We start from the raw sequence: 17,045 nt of genomic DNA on the forward strand, positions 1-17,045 counted from the left end.
TGTCCTTTTTGCACACATCGCATGAATCTGATTGCAAGCACCTTGTGCTCTGTGTGTCTGTCAAACAGGGCTGCTGTATTGATTAACATGCAAATCATTTTTTGAGAGAGGACTTAAGTGTAGTTCAGTCTCAGCCAGCCACAACTGAGATTTGCAACCCAAGCCCTAGTCCTCACCAACCATTCTGCTATCGGGTTTTCATCTCTAGAGTGATTGACGGGTATTTTTTTCCCTCCCTGACCCAGAACGCCAGGCCTCCAATACTACTGAAATGTTTGCACAATCTTGAAGCATTTATTTAAAAGTTGCTTTTCCCCGAAGGGCCTGGCCTCAACCAGATCCTGAGCCAGATCCAAAAAAACAAACAAATCCTATCTTTACAAGCTCCTCAGCTGGGCTGCATGGGGCGGTGGGGGTGGGGGTCCCCTGGGTCCTACCTTTCCTTGGCTGGCTGACAGGCCCGCCCCAGGGCGAGGAGACTGCTTGCCTGTTTACAGCCCTTTCCAATTCACAGGCCAAACAGGAAAGGGGGGAGGGGTTAGAGAAGGGGGCGAATGTCAGAAATCACAAATCATACAGTTGCTCCTCAAAGCAATAGGCCGTGGAGATGTTAATGAGGATGTGGCTGGGTTGGGCTTCTTGAATGCTTGTCAGGGATAGAGTGAGACTCTGGCTACCATGTTGCAGGTCCCAGCATCAATAACTAAGCTCCCCATAACCTGCATAGCATTATGGATCCGAGGGGCAGTGATCTCTCAGATGGGTGTCAGAGGACCTGAGTGCCACGCCTGGCTGGATCTGCGTTGCCACCCAGGCCCAAGCTGGTGTACATTGGGGTTGCCATCACAATTGCTTGGAAAAGTCCCTTCTCCTTTCTGGCCTCAGCCATCATGGACCCATGAGGGGCTGATCTCTAGCTCTGGCATTCTCTCTCTGTGAATCATGGCCATCCAGACTTTTGGGCAAAGCAATGGGGAAATGAGGGAACCCCCATTCATGGAGGGTATTTTGTGTACCTGCTACAGTTTTTGGTACTGTCTGGAGGTTGTCTTGTTTACTTGGCACAGCCGTCCTGAATGGTCCTTGCTGTGATTCCTTCCTACATGTGAGGAATCCAGGGCCAGCACTGGAACCTACGGTCCACCTGGCCCCCTCCTCCCTGTCTCCTGGTATGCCTGGCAAAGCACTGACACCAGGTTGGACAGATGGCCTGATTTAGAACAAAGTCTAGAGTGTGCAGAGTGTGGCGTGGCCTGCCTTGTGTGCTCAGGAGTGGGACCGAGGTGAGGCAAGGGCTCTGCAGAAGTGGAGACCGAGGCCTAGAGAATGACTATCTCTCACCCAGCTTCTCACAGTCACTGAGAAGCCTTCTGGTCATAGATGGGCACACTGAGGCCTGTGACTGGGCGAGCTCAAGCTATGTCCCTGAGGTGCTGCCTAAGAAATTGGGCTCAAACACTTTGATTGCTTTTTTCCAAAGATCCCTAATGTACATACAGCTCCACTGCAGGGTTCCCACTGGGCATTAGCCATTCCTGCCATTGGATCTCTGCTGCAAGACACCAAACTCATTAATGGCCTCTGTGCTCACATCCTTGTCCCAGTCAGTGCCAAGACCACTTAAGCTGCGTGTTAGTCCTTACACGGACTAGGTAGTGCCACACCTCTGCCTCTACCTTCTAGAATGCTTCCTGGAATACTTGCCTCAAATACTTCCTGTGTCACCTTAGGCAAGTAACTTAGCTTCTTCAAGCCCCAGTATCCTCCTCTATAAAAGAGGGACCTTATACAATAGTAGATGTGCAAGTACTTTGTGACCACAAGGCCCAAGCTGGTGTACCTTGGGATTACTATCACTGTTGCTGTTTTCAGTGGGCTGTTGTCAGTCTGGCCAGGAGCTTCTGTTGAGTGACCCATTGATTGACTGGCTTCTTTTCTTTGCCCCAACCGGACCCCTCTGTGAGCTGCTTGTGCTGAGCTTGGGCTGGGAAGATGCTCTCAAACACTTGTTGTGGGCCAGGCTGGGAAGTCTAGGAAGAAGCAAATCAAAGAAATATTTTGCTGGGAATATACGCTAAGGAATATAAATCATTGTTATAAAGATACATGCACGCATATGTTCATTGTAGCACTATTCACAATAGCAAAGATATGGAATCAACCCAAATGCCCATCAATAATAGACTGGATAAAGAAAATGTGGTACATATGCATCATGGAATACTATGCAACCGTAAAAAGGAATGACATCATGTCCCTTGCAGGGACATGGATGGAGCTGGAAGCCATTATCCTCAGCAAACTAATACAGGAACAGAAAACCAAACACCACATGTTCTTTCTTGTAAGTGGGAGCTGAACAATGAGAACACATAGACACAGGGTGGGGAAGAACACACACTGGGACCTGTAGTGGAGAGCATCAGGATAAATAGCTAATGGATGCTGGGCTTAATACTTAGGTGATGGGTTGATGGGTGCAGCAAACCACCATGTTTACCTGTGTAACAAACCTGCACATCCCACACGGGTATCCCGGAACTTACATTTAAAAAAAAGAAAAAAGAAATATTTCGCTATTGTTTCCTTACACCCAGTTCCCAATCCATTGCATGTGTGCAATTGGGGGCAGCCTGGAGGAGTGGAAAAAACTGGCTGAGCTCTACCTCCCCATTGCTGGGAGCCCTGACAAGGCTGGGACCATGTCTGACTTTTCCCTGCATCTCTAGAGCCCAGAATAGAGCCTGGGACTGAACAGGCACTCATTAAGTATGTGTTTATATATGAAATAATTTTGGGAAACTTATCTCAGGTCTCTGAGCCTCAGCTTCCTCATCTGTAAAATGGGGATGATAATACAGCTTAACTCATAAGTTCATTGTGAGGATTAAAAGTAACAATCTATGCAAGGAACTTAGAATAGTGCCTGGCATGTAATGATAATGCTTTCATGTGCTCAGAGAAACAAAGGCTCAGAGAAGGTAATTGCTTTGTTCAACGTAAAGTGGGAGAGCTGGGAATGGAATTTAGGTTTGTCTAACTCCAGAATCTCAGATGTTGACCACTATTGTCTATTACCTGAGGTAGAGACGGCTGGTTGACCCACAGCATCCACTTCCTCCCTATTTCAGAGTAATAGAACTGTCAAGTTTTATTTAAGCACCTGGCCATCTAGAATAAAGACCATGTTTTGCAGCCTCCCTTTCAGCTAGATGTTGAGTTCTGGCTGGTAACAGAAGTTAGGTGTGAAACTCCGGGAAGTCTCCTTGAATGGAGTAGACATGAGTTCCCCTACGAGTCTCACTCTGTCGCCCAGGCTGGAGTGCAGTATCATGATCTTGGCTCACTGCAACCTATGCCTCCCAGGTTCAAGTGATTCTCCTGCCTTAGCCTCCCCAGTAGCTGATGGTTGAGATTGTGACCTAATAGCTGTAGCACCAGCCAGCAGACACCTTAGATCATGAAGTGACAGCAAGATAATGAAGCCACACATGGTGCAGCAACCAGGCAGCAGGAACCTGCATCCCTGACAATGTAGCATCCATCATATCAGCCTGTTTTGAAGTCAGAAAAAAACTGTTATTTTGGATATGAATGTAATCCTAAGTAATTCACTGTTGTTTCTCAGTGGTAGACTTTCAATAACTAAATATGCCCTACCATAGTATCGCTCAGACTGCAATGTGATGAAAATTATTTGTCGTCTCTGTTGTGAGAGCGAGCTCTGTGATGGCAGGGACTCTGATTTTTCTCTGCTGAGTCTCCACTGACTAGTCCTGTGCCAGGCACCCAGCAGGTTAGTGGCTCTGTATTGTGCCAGCTGAGCTGAGCTGGAGCCCTGTTTCCCAGAAATCCTTCTCCTGCATAGTTCCAGGTTAGCAGGGGCTGCAGGAGATATTTTGCCTGAGATTCAGAAGGTGGCAGTGAAGTAGCAGCCATATTCTTTCTGGGCTGGGAAGGTTAGTGTGGGGACCTGAGTTCTTGCTCTTGATTGCTTCTCTCCTGGCTTGCCTGGTTGGCCTGGGGCAGCAGCCAGGGTTCTATGGCTCCTCCAGCTCTTACCCCATCTGCCTGTTCAGCTTCCCTGAATCTTGGGCTGGGAGCATGTGCAGCTCCATGATGAAGGGTTCCAGCTTCTCCAAGAGGCCACCCGTCATTGAAGTTAGAGGCTTAGGGTGGTGGGAATCCTCGTGGGTCCCAGTTTGTCCTTGCTTCTCCTACTTCATATCATCTTCCCTTCTGCACTGCCAGCCCTGTGGCCCTCATATGGAAGCATATGGACTATCTAACCAGCTCCCACACTTGCATAAGATCAATCGCTATAATTAATAAATATATTTTTTCTCTTTTTTTTCCTTTTTTAATGATACAGTGTCTCGCTTTCACCCAGGCTGGAGTGCAGCGGCACATTCATGGATCACTGCAGTCTCAACCTCCCGGTCATAAGCCATTCTCCTGCCTCAGCCTCCTGAGTAACTGGAGCTACAGGTGAGTGGCACCACATCCCTCTAATTTTTTGATTTTTTGTTGAGATTGGGGTCTTGCTTTTGCCCAGGCTGGTCTCAAACTCCTGGCCTCAAGCAACCCTCCTGCCTTGGTCTCTCAAGGGGCTGGTATTACAGGTGTGAGCCACTGTAAATTTATTATTCCATGTATCTTCTGGTGGTTCTTTCTCTGATTGATACATAGGTATTCAATAAGCACTTATTAAGTGAGTTAAGGAATGATTTATATGATTGGCCCCCCTGGTACGTGGTACCTACTAATGAATGTCTATCTCTATCTGCTTGGAGGCTGATGCAGGTGGGAGAAGGACTTGGGCTCAAACTCTAAGACCATATGTTTCCCAGCCCTTTTGGCACAGCATGTCTGTCTGTGTCCAAGTAGAGTTAGAAGGGGCCTGTGAGCCAGAGGGTGCTAAGAGAGAATAAAAGGAGGGGACTTAGTGTGATATTTCGGTTGGCCTGGATGCAGGTCTCAGTCACTCTGACAATGCCCATCTGATATGGTTTGGCTGGGTCCTCACCCAAATCTCATCTTGAATTGTAGCTCCCATAGTTCCCTCATGTTTCAGGAGGGACCCAGTGGGAGATAATTGAATCATGGGAGTGATTTCCCCCATTCTATTCTCATGCTAGTGGATTAGTCTCATGAGATCTGATGGTTTTATAAGGGGAAACCCCTTTTGCTTGGCTCTCATTTTTCTCTTGTCTGCCACCGTGTGAGACAGGCCTTTCACCTTCCACCATGATTGTGAGGTCTCCCAGCCACGTGGAACTTTGAGTCCATTAAACTGCTCTCGTTTGTAAATTGCCCAGTCTTGGGTCTGTCTTCATCAGCAGCATGAAAACAGACTAATACAGTATATTGGTACCAGAAGTGGGGTGCTGCTGAAAAGATACCTGAAAATGTGGAAGCAACTTTGGAACTGGGTAACAGGCAGAGGTTGGAACAGTTTGGAGGGCTCAGAAGAAAACAGGAAAATGTGGGACAGTTTGGAACTTCGTAGAGACTTGATGAATGGCTTTGACCAAAATACTGACAATGATATGGACCGTGAAATCCAGGCTGAGTGGTCTCAGATAGAGATGAGGGACTTGTTGGAAACTGGAGCAAAGGTGACTCTTGTTACGTTTTCTCAGAGAAACTGGCAGCATTTTGCCCCTGCCCTAGAGATTTGTGAAACTTTGAACTTGAGAGAGATGATTTAGAGTATCTGGTGGAAGAAATTTCTTCGCAGAAAAGCATTCAAGAGGTGACTTGGGTACTATTAAAACCATTCAGTTTTAAAAGGAAAACAGCATAAAAGTTTGGAAAATTTGCAGCCTGACAATGCGATAGGAAAGAAAATCCCATTTTCTGAGGAGAAATTCAAGTCAGCTGCAGAAATTTGCATAAGTAATTAGGAGCCACCAAGACAATGGGGAAAATGTCTCCAGGGCATGTCAGAGACCTTTGTGGCAGCCCCTCCCATCACAAGCCGAGAGCCCTAGGAAGATTCCTGGGCCTGGCCCAGGGTCCCTCTGCTGTGTGCAGTCTGGGGACTTGGTGCCCTGCATCCCAGCCACTCTAGCTGTGATTAAAAGGTGCCAAGCTATAGCTCGGTCCATGGCTTCAGAGTTGCAAGCCCCAAGCCTTGGTAGCTTCCATGTGGTGTTGAGCCTGTGGGTGCACAGAAGTCATGAATTGAGGTTTGGGAACCTCTGCCTAGATGTCAGAGGATATATGGAAACACCTGGATGTTCAGGTAGAAGTTTGCTGCAGGGGCGGGGCACTCATGAAGAACCTCTGCTAGGGCAGTGTGGAAGGGAAATGTGGGGTGGCGGCCCTCATACAGAGTCCCCACTGGTGTGCTGTCTAGTGGAGCTGTGAGAAGAGGGCCACCATCCTCCAGACCCCAGAATGGTAGATCCACCAACAGCTTGTACCGTCCACCTGGAAAAGCCGCAGACACTCAACGCCAGCCAGTGAAAGTAGCTGGGAGAGAGGCTGTACCCTGCAAAGCCACAGGGGCAGAGTTGTCCAATACCATGGGAACGTACCTCTTGCATCAGCGTGACCTGGATGTGAGACATGGAGTCAAAGGAGATCATTTTGAATCTTTAAGATTTGACTGCCCCACTGGATTTTGGACTTGCATGGGGCCTTTAGCCCCTTTGTTTTGGCCAATTTCTCCTATTTGGAATAGCTGCATTTATCCAATGCCTGTACCCCCATTGTATCTAGGTAGTAACTACCTTGCTTTTGGTATTACAGGCTCATAGGCAGGAGGGACTTGCCTTGTCTCGGATGAGACTTTGGACCGTGGACTTTTGAGTTAATGCTGAAATGACTTAAGACTTTGGGGGACTGTTGGGAAGGCATGATTGGTTTTGAAATGTGAGGACATGAGATTTGTTGGGGGGCAAGGGCAGAATGGTATGGTTTAGCTGTGTCCCCACCCAAATCTTATCTTGAACTGTATCTTCCATAATTCCCTCATGTTGTGGGAGGGACCCAGTGGGAGATAATTGCATCATGAAGGCGGTTTCCCTCATACTGTTCTTGTGATAGTGAATAAGTCTCAAGAGATCTGATGGTTTTATAAGGGGAAACCCTTTTTGCTTCGCTGTCATTCTTCTCTTGTCTGCCACCATGTGAAACGTACTTTCACCTTCCACCATGATTGTGAGGCTTCCCCAGCTATGTGGAACTGTGAGTCTGTTAAACTTCTTTCTTTTGTAAATTGCTCAGTCTTGGTTATGTCTTTATCAGCAGCATGAAAACGGACTAATATACCATCTCTGCCCCAGAATGGGCATCCTGAAGTCTGGGGGACCATCAGTTTGTCTAACCAGCCTTTGCAGAATGGACAAGAAGAAATACCTGAGGCTAATGCCTCTGACTCTCAATCTCATCCTCACTTAAAGGACTCAAGAGATGTGGATGGCTTCTTGTCATGCCCCAGGAACCCTCTGCCAGCTCTCCATCAGCCTTGTGATAAAAGTCAAGACCCTTAAATCTGTGTACAAGATTCTCTGTGACTTTGTCCTTGAACCCCAGCCAGCACAATAATGTCCCACATCATTTGGCCTTAACCTCAGTGAAATTGAATGAATCAGATGTGCAGGTCTATGCACTATAAGTTTTTGTTTGTTTGTTTGTTTTGAGACGGAGTCTCGCTCTGTCACCCAGCCTGGAAAGCAGTGGTGCAATCTTGGCTCATTGCATCCTCTGCCTTTTGGGCTCAAGTGATTCTCCTGCCTCAGCCTCCTGAGTAGCTGGGATTAGGTGCCTGCCACCACGCCCAGCTAATTTTTATATTTTTAGTAGAGACGGAGTTTCTCCATGTTGGCTAGTCTGGTCTCAAACTCCCGACCTCAGGTGATTCACCCGACTTTGCCTCTCAAAGTGCTGGGATTACAGGCATGAGCCACTGTGTCCGGCCTATGCACCTATAAGTTTTTATCTTCAGTTATTCTGTGCGATCAAGAGCCTCAGTTTTTAAGACTTTTTTTCCCAGATCAGGAGACTCTTCTTGGAGGTGGAAGAGTCAAGTCCAAAGTTTTTTTCCCTTAAGAAGCTGTTTGTCTATCTATTCACCCATCTATCTGTTCATCCACCCATCCATCCAATCGCTTATCTATCTTTCTACTGCCCTCTGGCTCTACTCTGGGCCAGGCCCTGTGATCATGCTGAGAATCTTGGAGATGAATCAAATATACCCTCTGATCTCCAGCAGCTCACAGTGGGATAGACAAAGATGATGCAACTAGACAACAAAAAATATAAAAACATAAGTGCCATCTTGAGAAAAGTCAAAAGCCATGGAAGCATAGAGGATGTCCCATCCCAGCCATGGGGGTCAGGGGAGGCTTCCTAGCAGAGGAGACATTTGAGCTGGCTTTGAAGTACAAGAAGGCATTAGCTAGACAGGGAAAGCATGAAAGAGTCATGCAGAGAGTACAGCATATGCAAAGGCCCAGAAAGGGTCAGAGAGCATGTTATACTGGTTGCAAACTATGTGCAGTGGAGATGGTTGAGGGGTGAGAGAGAGGTCACAGCTAGAGCCTAGTCCAGATTTCTTGCCCCGTGAATCTGGTCCAGGTTCTTCTGGAAGTGGGCAGGGAGGAGGTGCCGATGGAGGCCCCGCAGAGCCAGTGTGGCCTGTATTTAGCAATTGGTGCTAGGTTCGAGTGAGTACGCACTAGGCCTGGGGGATCCTTGGGCAAGAGGAGTTATGTGGCTCAGTTTCAGGCCATCTCCTCAAGCAGATGTGCATGGGCAAATGAGGCACAAACTGCAGTTGGGCAGATGGGGTCAATTCTTGGCTCTGTATAGACAGATAACTTTGCACAAATCACTTTTAGAGCCTCAGTTTCCCATGGCTCAGTTGGGAGTATATCATTTATCCTAGAAGGCTGGTGATAACATTACTTTTCTCCCTTCCCTTTTCCTTACAAGGTGGATCCAAATGGTCACTCTAGGTGAGGCCCAGGGAGATCCCCTTGGTACCCAAACTTGCTTTCCCCAGTTCATTTTGGTCAGAGTGTCCAAAATATGGTTCTGAATGCATCACCCACTGCTTGTGGAAAAAAGCACACAATTCTTAGTAAGGCATTCAAGAAATCTGAAACTTTTAAATATAATCTCTACCTTCTATTCATCCATCCACCCATCTGGCTGGCTGTCCTTTCATCTCTGTGTTCACCCCCTTATTCACTCAACAAACACTCATTTCTTGTCTCATCCCTCCTCCTCCTTTTCTTTCTTCTTATGCTCAGTCTCTCCAAATGGCCAGCTTCCTTGACCTCATGTTTGTGTGAACAGGCTCTTCCTTCTGTTCAGTGGATGCGGTGGGATGCTTCCCTTCTTTTCCTATCACTCACCTACTTTTTCTTCAAGGCCAAACTCAAAGGTCCCTTCCTCCATGAAGCCTCTTGCTTTATCAGCTATCCTCCTTCTAGTCTTCCACTCCTAACGTCTTATCTTTTTATGGGACATGTATTCCATAGCATTGTTTTTTTGTCTGTCTGTTACCCACTGACCTTCCACCCTACTCCAGCAGGGTGGCCTCTTTGTACATTTGTTTAGGTTGTACACTGCACAGGAACACCCAGCTGAGGAATGTGCCCTAATGTGAGGGCTGTACCTCTCTGGAGGGAAGAGTCCTTTTTTTCTAATTCATACAAAGGTACCTGTTCTCCAAGTGATGAGCTCAAGTGGCTGAGTTCACCCATATGGGGCACCTTTTTCTGTTTCCTACACAGGGGCTCTTTGAGTTAGTGGTGACCTTCCCTTGATTCTAAGTTACTGTAGGCCAGGAACACGTTGGCTTCATCCCTGTTCCCCCAGCTCCTAGAATAGCAGTGCTAGGCCCCAGAGACCTCCATAAGTGTTCTTGGAGTTGAAAGGAGAAGCCTATCAGTAGTGAATCTCTGTTCACTTGGCAGTGGAAGGGCAGGACTCATGCCTATCTTGTAGGGAGACAAGGCTTCCGAGTTGATGCAGTGGTGATGGCAGGTTTGTTTGGAAATTCTCCAGTAAGTGGTGTTCTGGGCCTGTCTCCCAGGGACCTCGAGAGCTTGCTGGAAGACCTGCAGACCAGGGCTCCTCCAAATATTGTTTTAAACTGATTGATGCCGTGCCAGGCAGGGAAAGGACAGGCATTTTTCATACATGAAAAACAATACATTCTGGGGCCAAGATGAAATTATTTTACATTTATACGATAACAGGCAGGGAGACAAAGACGATGTTTGAGGACGTTTAAACCCTCAAAATCATTAGTCACTGTCCCAGCAGGCTACACAAATAAATGATCAATGCACAGAAAAACAAGGCCCTCTGAGGTGTTTGCCCAAGACCACTTATGTGTCAAACAGACTTATTAGATGTGAAGGGAATGATTATTTGTACAAAGTGAAATGAACATGTGCAATAATATTGTAAAATGTTTATTAGTCTAGAGTGTGCTGAATGTTCCTAAAATATATCAGGTTCTCAGCTTGCATTTAATGTACTGTTATAAATGATATCACATCCTTCCAAGCCGATTTTCCGCTTAACGCTAAGCTTCTTTGCTGGGGAAATCATGTTTTCAGATCCCAAGTATGAAAACATTGTGGGGTTAAACTCTCCCTTCTACTCCCTAACCCCCACCCCAATCAGTTACCTCCCTATAAAACTTGTCCTGAGTCTGGCTGGGAGGGATAGGGCAGTTGGTCAGGCCAGATGGTGGTTGGAAAAGGAAAAGGGGGTGAATGAGTTATTGTGGTGGGGACGTTAGGCTGGAAGTCCGGTGATGCAGATTTCAGGATCTGCTCACTAATCTCCTGCTGTGTGACCTTGGGGTAGTCCCTTCCCCTCTCCAGGCCTTAATAATCTCAGTCAGAAAATGGGAATGAAGAGACTCCCAGAGCTAAACGTTTACATATTCTAAATCCCAGCTTACTGAGTCATGAGTCTGAAAGATAAAAAGAGATTCTGGAAGTGAACAAATAAAGTGCTATAGAAAAATTCTTATTTTTTTCTATGATTCTGGCCAATTCTTACTTAACCTTTAAGGCCCTGACCAAATGTCCCCTCCTCTGGGAAGCCTTCTCTGACCTGCTAACCAGCTGGCAGTCTGTCATCTTTGCACTAACAGTGCGAAATGCTTGTGTCCCTTATTGCCCCACCAGCTCATGGTATCACCACATCTCTCTGTGTGAATAGGCTCTTCCTTCTGTTCAGTGGGGAAAGCTCTGCAGGAAGGAGAAAGTGGCTTCGTTCTTTGCTCTGCTTAGACCAGCAGGAGTCTCCTCCCTCAGTGAGTCCTCTGCCCCCGCGAATGCAGCCGCTGAGCTGGCCAGCTTCCTGGCACGCGTGTCCAGCTGTCGGCTTGCTCTGAACTGAGGTCCCCAAAAGATCCCCGGACCTGGGCCAGGCACAGAGCTGGTACTCAGGAAATGATTAGTGGATGCTGGATGGGGAGGAGCCGAGCTAGTGTGACCTTTGGAGGTTATCCCTCACCTACTCCACATGTTAAAGATGGGAGTTGTATACCAGAGTAGGGAAGGGATTGACCTGGGGGCTACTCAGGCATCTTGGAGAAGGGTCAGAGAGAGTGTTTCCTATAACATGTCAACTCTCCACCCAAGAAGGAGGGGTAGAGGAGCCCAGCCAAATCCCATGTCCTTGGCCCTGAACGGGGGTGGGAAGTATTGGTAGTGGGCAGTTCTTGGCATCAGCTGAGAGCACAGGCCTGGCTTTGGAGTTTGTGGAGGTGGTTAGGGATATGGGGGGTTTCCAGTTTCCTGGCTGAGTCACGTCCCTCTCCCTTCCCCTGCCCCCCAAGATTTGCTCAAAGGCCCCCTGGAGGGTGATCTTCTGTGAGCTCAACTGATGGTCTGGGGATCTTTTGGGGACCTCAGTTCAGAACAAGCCGACAGCTGGACACGCGTGCCAGGAAGCTGGCCAGCTCAGCGGCTGCATTCGCGGGGGCAGACGACTTGTTGAGGGAGGACAGTCCTGCTGGTCTAAGCAGAGCAGAGAATGAAGCCACTTTCTCCTTCCTTCGCAGCTTTCCCCAGAAATGACTGAAAGCAATCTACATGGAAATATATACTAAAATGTGGGAACATAAAGTTAGAAGTAAGCATTCAAGGCAAAGATTAAAAAGTGTAGGAAGGTAGGGTGGATTCTGGAGTGAGGCTTCTAAGCAGGGATCCTCCTCTAAGGCAGGCCCTGCACGCTGTGGAGGCAAGTCATGTGTGTCACTCCAGGCTTCCAGCAGAGGGGACCCAAGCAGGTATGTGATTTACTGTGCTCACAAGATAAACACACGACCTTTGCTTAGAAGAAGGGCCGGTCCCTTGATTTGAGGCCAGAGAAAAACTCCTGCAATTTCTCAAAAAGGGGCACACCACGTCCCCGACAGCTGCCTGTCAGCAACATAAGCTGGCTGCTTCTTCCTCTGCCTCCCCTTTCTTCTCTTTATTCTCTTGCTCCACCTTCTCTACTTCCTCCTCCTCCTCCTCCTCCTCATCCTTTTTCTTCTTTTCATAGAGTTTAGGAAAGCAGTCCTTGGAACACAGAAAGAAGTGTTCCTGTTCAAGTTGAACCCCTGGTAACTGTCAGGGTGCTTGGGGTAGGAAGATAGCCAGGCCCCAGCATGAACTTCTGGCGGCCTGGGAAAGTGTTTCTCCCCACTATAGCAGTGGGCAGTGGTGGGTTCAATGTTATCCCCCCTGAAGCGCAGTGCCGTACTGAGCATCTTATAATGAGTGCCTTCTACATGCCAGACATTTATTGGGTACATCCTATGTTAACTCGGTTGGTCCTCACAGCCTCCATTCAGGGTGGTTCTTCTTATTCTCAAGGTCACAGGCAGAATATAGAAGAGCTGGTTTTGGCACCAGGTTCTTGCACTCCCAGGCTAGCCCCTGGCAGCCCCACTGCTGTCTCACTGTATGATCCTGAGCATTTCTATGGTCCTGACTCTTGATTTTCTCATCTGTACAGTGAAGGCCATGTGTCCCTGAGAGTCCCTTTAAGTGGACAGTCTGTGGTTGCCTGAGTAGCTGAGTCCCCCTTTGCACTGGGCTCAGGTAGACATTTGGGGTGCACAGGGACTACCTCTTGTTTTACCCTAAGTAACTCCTCACCTTTGCCCCTTGGGCAGAGGCTCCTCCTGCTGGTTGCCCTTAGAACCTGTCCCTGGATTGGACCTCTCCCACAAACTCCCTTCCCGGAGAGACTGAGACTCACAGGGAACCTGCATTCCTCAAGCAGGGATGGAGCCTCAAGATTTAGCACCTGAATCAACTTCTTAGGCTGCTGTGGGTGGGATAGGCTAGGTGGTACAGTGGATTAGGGATTGGGACAGAATATTCTCTTGCTTTAAACCCCACTAATTACACTACAATCCAAATTCCTTGCCACGCCCCTACATGACTGGGCTCCTACTTCCCCTCTGACCTTATTTCCTCCTACTGCCCCAGGGTACTCAGCATCCCCTCACATCAAGACAGCCTTTACAGCTTCCGTATTAGTGAAGGCTACCCAAGCTGCTGCAACTGATACCACTCCCAGATTTCTGTGGCTTAGCCCGATAGTTGGTTTCTTGCTCACATTAAGAGTCCAGTGGGCTGCTCCAGTGGCAATCATGGGAATATCACAGCCTCATGGTGCCTCTTTTCGTGATAAGCATGTTCTGGGACTTCATCAGCTTCTTGGTTCCCTGGTTCATCCCTAAGAGTCTTAGCAGAGTAGTTATCAGCACCATATTGGTGACCTGTTCGGTTTGCTGCTTTTTTTTTTTTTTTTTTTGAGACAGGATCTCTGTTGCCCAGGCTGCAGTGTAGTGGCACGATCTTGGCTCACTGCAGCCTCAACCTCCCAGGCTCAGGATCCTTCTCCCTCCTCAGCTTCCTGGGTAACTGGGACAACAGGAGCATGCCATCATGCCTTGCTAATTTTTTGGTATTTTATGTAGACATGGTGTTTCACCATGTTGCCCAGGCTGGTCTCGAACTCCTGGGCTCAAGCAGTCCTCCCACTTCTGCCTCGCAAAGTGCTGAGATTATAGGCATGAGCCACTGCACCCAGCTACTGCTATCTCTTTTGGCTGATTGCAATTCTTTTTCATTTCTGTCCTCTCTTTGGACCACAGTTGAAAAATGAAACCAGCTGGTATCTGAAGCATCGCTGGCCTTGAGGAGAAGACATGCTCTATAGTGCTAGGCATTGATGTTATGAGAAGAGAATTCCTTTTAGATGCAAATTCTCCTCCAAACTGAGACCTTCTTCCTTGACTTGCCTGTTTTGGGCATCAGCTGCCTTAAACATTCACACCATATCTGAATATCTTATTCTACAATGCAGTATTTCTTCCTCCACTTTTTTTACACTTTGACTTACTATGTGCCTACCTAACCTAAACTGTGCTGACTCTACAAAGTGTTTATGCACTCTTCTGAGAGAAGATGCTCTTCTGAGAATATTTTATTCTCTCCTTGGAATCTGTGGATTTGAAGATGGCGCCTGTCTTCTCCTAACGTGGGAATCAGTGAAGCGTTTAAAAACTGCTTCAAGATAAACAAGATTGGGATAGGGCAGTCAGTAGGAGAGCACGTTCAGAGGGAAGCTCTGTCACAACAGAATTACACCAAACTATATTTTCAGGATGAACTTCTTACCTCTTCCATCTCTTGGAATAAAATATTTTTCTGCTTCCAAAAGAAAACAAATGCAAGTGTTCCTGCTCCGTGTGGTGATTCAGGGACCCAGAAGCCTTGCATTTGGTGGCCCTGCCATCTGCTGGGGTGCCGATCCTCTGTGCTCAGCTGGCTCAGGTGACGGCAGGGAGCAGAGGCATAGGGAGCAGAGGCATAGAAAACCACAAGGGGGTTTTCTGGCCCAGACTTGAGGGTGGCCCTTCATAAAACCTAGTCATACGGCCACACCTAACTGCAAGGAAGGCTGGGGAATACACTCCAGCTGTGCACCCAGGATAGAGTACAAATGTGTTTGGTGAACAGCTAGTTTGTTCCTGCTCCAGCCTTAAAAGCCTTTTCCTTTCCCTCCACCAGGCCCGAGGGATGGGCAGCAGAATTAGCACCCCCCGTGTTGCAGATGCAGAAACAAGGCTCAGAGAGACTGTCCACCTTGCCTCTTCCCACCACCCACCAAGGTCACATAGTGAGTTGGTGTCAGAGACCATGTCTCCTGGCCTGGAGCCTGTGCTTCTTCAGCTAGAAGCAGCCCGGTCACCCAACCCTCAGCATCCCCCACTGGCCTGGTCCTCCCCTAAGGCCCTTACCAATCTCCACTTTGTGTCAGAATTCACCAGGGACCTGGTGGTTCCTGGTCCAGAGGTGAGCTTCTGCAGGGTGAATGTACCTGCAGTATATATCTAGCTCAGTACATGGAGTGGGGCCTGGTATGGCCATAGCACAGAAGACTGAGCAGGGAGAGGCTTGCTCAAACCTCAGAAGGGCTGAGAGGTGAATGAGAGGAAGACAAGAGCGAGTGGGTGACAAATGAACTTGCTGAGCAGTGACTGAGATGTCCACAGCACTCTCTCCTGCTGACGTCCACCTCTCCCCACCACCCACCATGCCCTGGCAGCATAAAATCCCAATTCCACCTCTGTCCTCACTATTGTGCCCCTCCCGCCGTCCCATCTCCCACTGTGCTCCAGCCACAAGGGCCTGCTCCAGTCTTCCTGCCTGGGCTGAGGTCTTCTGTGGCCCCCCCAAGGGCACACTCACCTTCCTCCAACCTGCCCTGTGCCTGTGGCTGACCTGTGTGTCCCATCAGTGGGCTCTGTGGAGTCAGGCCTCCAGCTGGGTTTGGTCACTGTGGGGTACCCACAGAGAGAGAAGCAGTGAGGGTCAGGGTCTTCATTTCCACAGTTCTTTCCTTATAGATGTCTTGGACTGGTGCCTTGATCAGAGGCCATCACTCCTCCCAAAGAAGCCGACTGTAAGTTCCGGCAATCACTCCTTCCCCTCTTCACTTCAGGATAACAGTTTTGCTGCTACTGGCCCAAGGCTACTGCTCTATTCCTTGTGTTCCTTTCACAATAGCCTCCTTGTAAAGAATCTCTGCTTGAATTCTTCCTCTCCTCTCCTCTCCCCTCCCCTCCCCTCCTCTCTCCTTGCCTTTCCTTTTTCCTTTTTCTTTTTTTTCTTTCTTTCCTTTCTTCTCTTTCTTCTTTTTTTTCTTTTTTCCTTTTTTTTTTTGAGACAGAGTCTCACCCTATCACCCAGGCTAGAATGCAGTGGCATGATCTCGACTCACTGCAACCTCTGCCTCCTGGGTTCAAGCGATTCTCGCACCTCAGCCTCCTGAGTAGCTGGGATTACAGGCACGTATCACCACACCTGGCTAATATTCTTTGTTGAGACAGGGTTTCACCATGTTGACTCGGCTGGTCTTGAACTCTTGATCTCAGGCAATTTGCTTGCCTCGGCTTCCTAAAGTACTGGGATTACAAGTATGAGCCATCGTGCTTGGCCTGAATTCTCCTATCTGGAGTGTGCTCCTGTTTCCTGTTGGGATGCCGACCTGCATACCTCATCTCAGGGCCTCCATACTTGCTGTTCCCACTGCCTGGTGTGCTCTTCCCTCAGGTCTTTACATGGGCAACTACTTTTCAGCTTTAAGGTCTCAGCCTGACTAATGTTTTCTCAGAAAGACTTTCCCAGAGAGAGGGGTCACCTCTAGCCAAAGGTGTCCCCCTCACCCTGGTCGTTCTCAATCCCATAGCCCTAGATTAGTTTCTTCCTTGTATCTGTCAGTGTTTGCAATGTTTGTCTGGCTTTCTCCTCTGGAATGCAAGCTCCATGAGAGCCGGGGTTTTTATCCGTCTTATTTACTTCTCTATCCCCCAACCTAGGACAGTGTCTAGCACATAGTAGGCACTTACTATGAATGTTTATTGAATTTGTAAATGAGACAGATTCAATATGCAAACTAGGGAGTAGCATAAATGAATGAATGAATGCATAGATTGGCAAATAACTCACCTGAATAAATGGATAAATGAATTGGGCAAATGTGTAACAAATGAATGAACA

General features: G+C 48.1%; 1 protein-coding gene across 1 annotated transcript; it reads left to right on the forward strand.

Moving 5' to 3' along the window:
- The first annotated feature begins 8,619 nt into the window (after positions 1-8,619).
- On the forward strand, positions 8,620-14,179 carry LOC126947683 (V-type proton ATPase subunit e 1-like). The gene is made up of 4 exons (XM_050778633.1): positions 8,620-8,675; positions 13,464-13,513; positions 13,600-13,768; positions 14,074-14,179. The coding sequence occupies exons 1-4, from the start codon at positions 8,620-8,622 to the stop codon at positions 14,177-14,179; spliced, it is 381 nt and encodes a 126-aa protein (XP_050634590.1).
- The last annotated feature ends 2,866 nt before the right edge of the window (positions 14,180-17,045 follow it).

This window comes from Macaca thibetana, chromosome 1 (assembly GCF_024542745.1).
Source record: "Macaca thibetana thibetana isolate TM-01 chromosome 1, ASM2454274v1, whole genome shotgun sequence".
In the NCBI taxonomy this organism is placed as follows: domain Eukaryota; kingdom Metazoa; phylum Chordata; class Mammalia; order Primates; family Cercopithecidae; genus Macaca; species Macaca thibetana.

Coding starts and splice junctions, on each gene's coding strand:
- LOC126947683 (XM_050778633.1), top strand. CDS start 8,620: ATGGAGGCCCCGCAGAGCCAGTGTGGCCTGTATTTAGCAATTGGTGCT. Junction 8,676..13,463: donor GCAATTGGTGCTAGGTTCGA/GTGAGTACGCAC, acceptor CTACTGCCCCAG/GGTACTCAGCATCCCCTCAC. Junction 13,514..13,599: donor CCTTTACAGCTTCCGTATTA/GTGAAGGCTACC, acceptor GCTCACATTAAG/AGTCCAGTGGGCTGCTCCAG.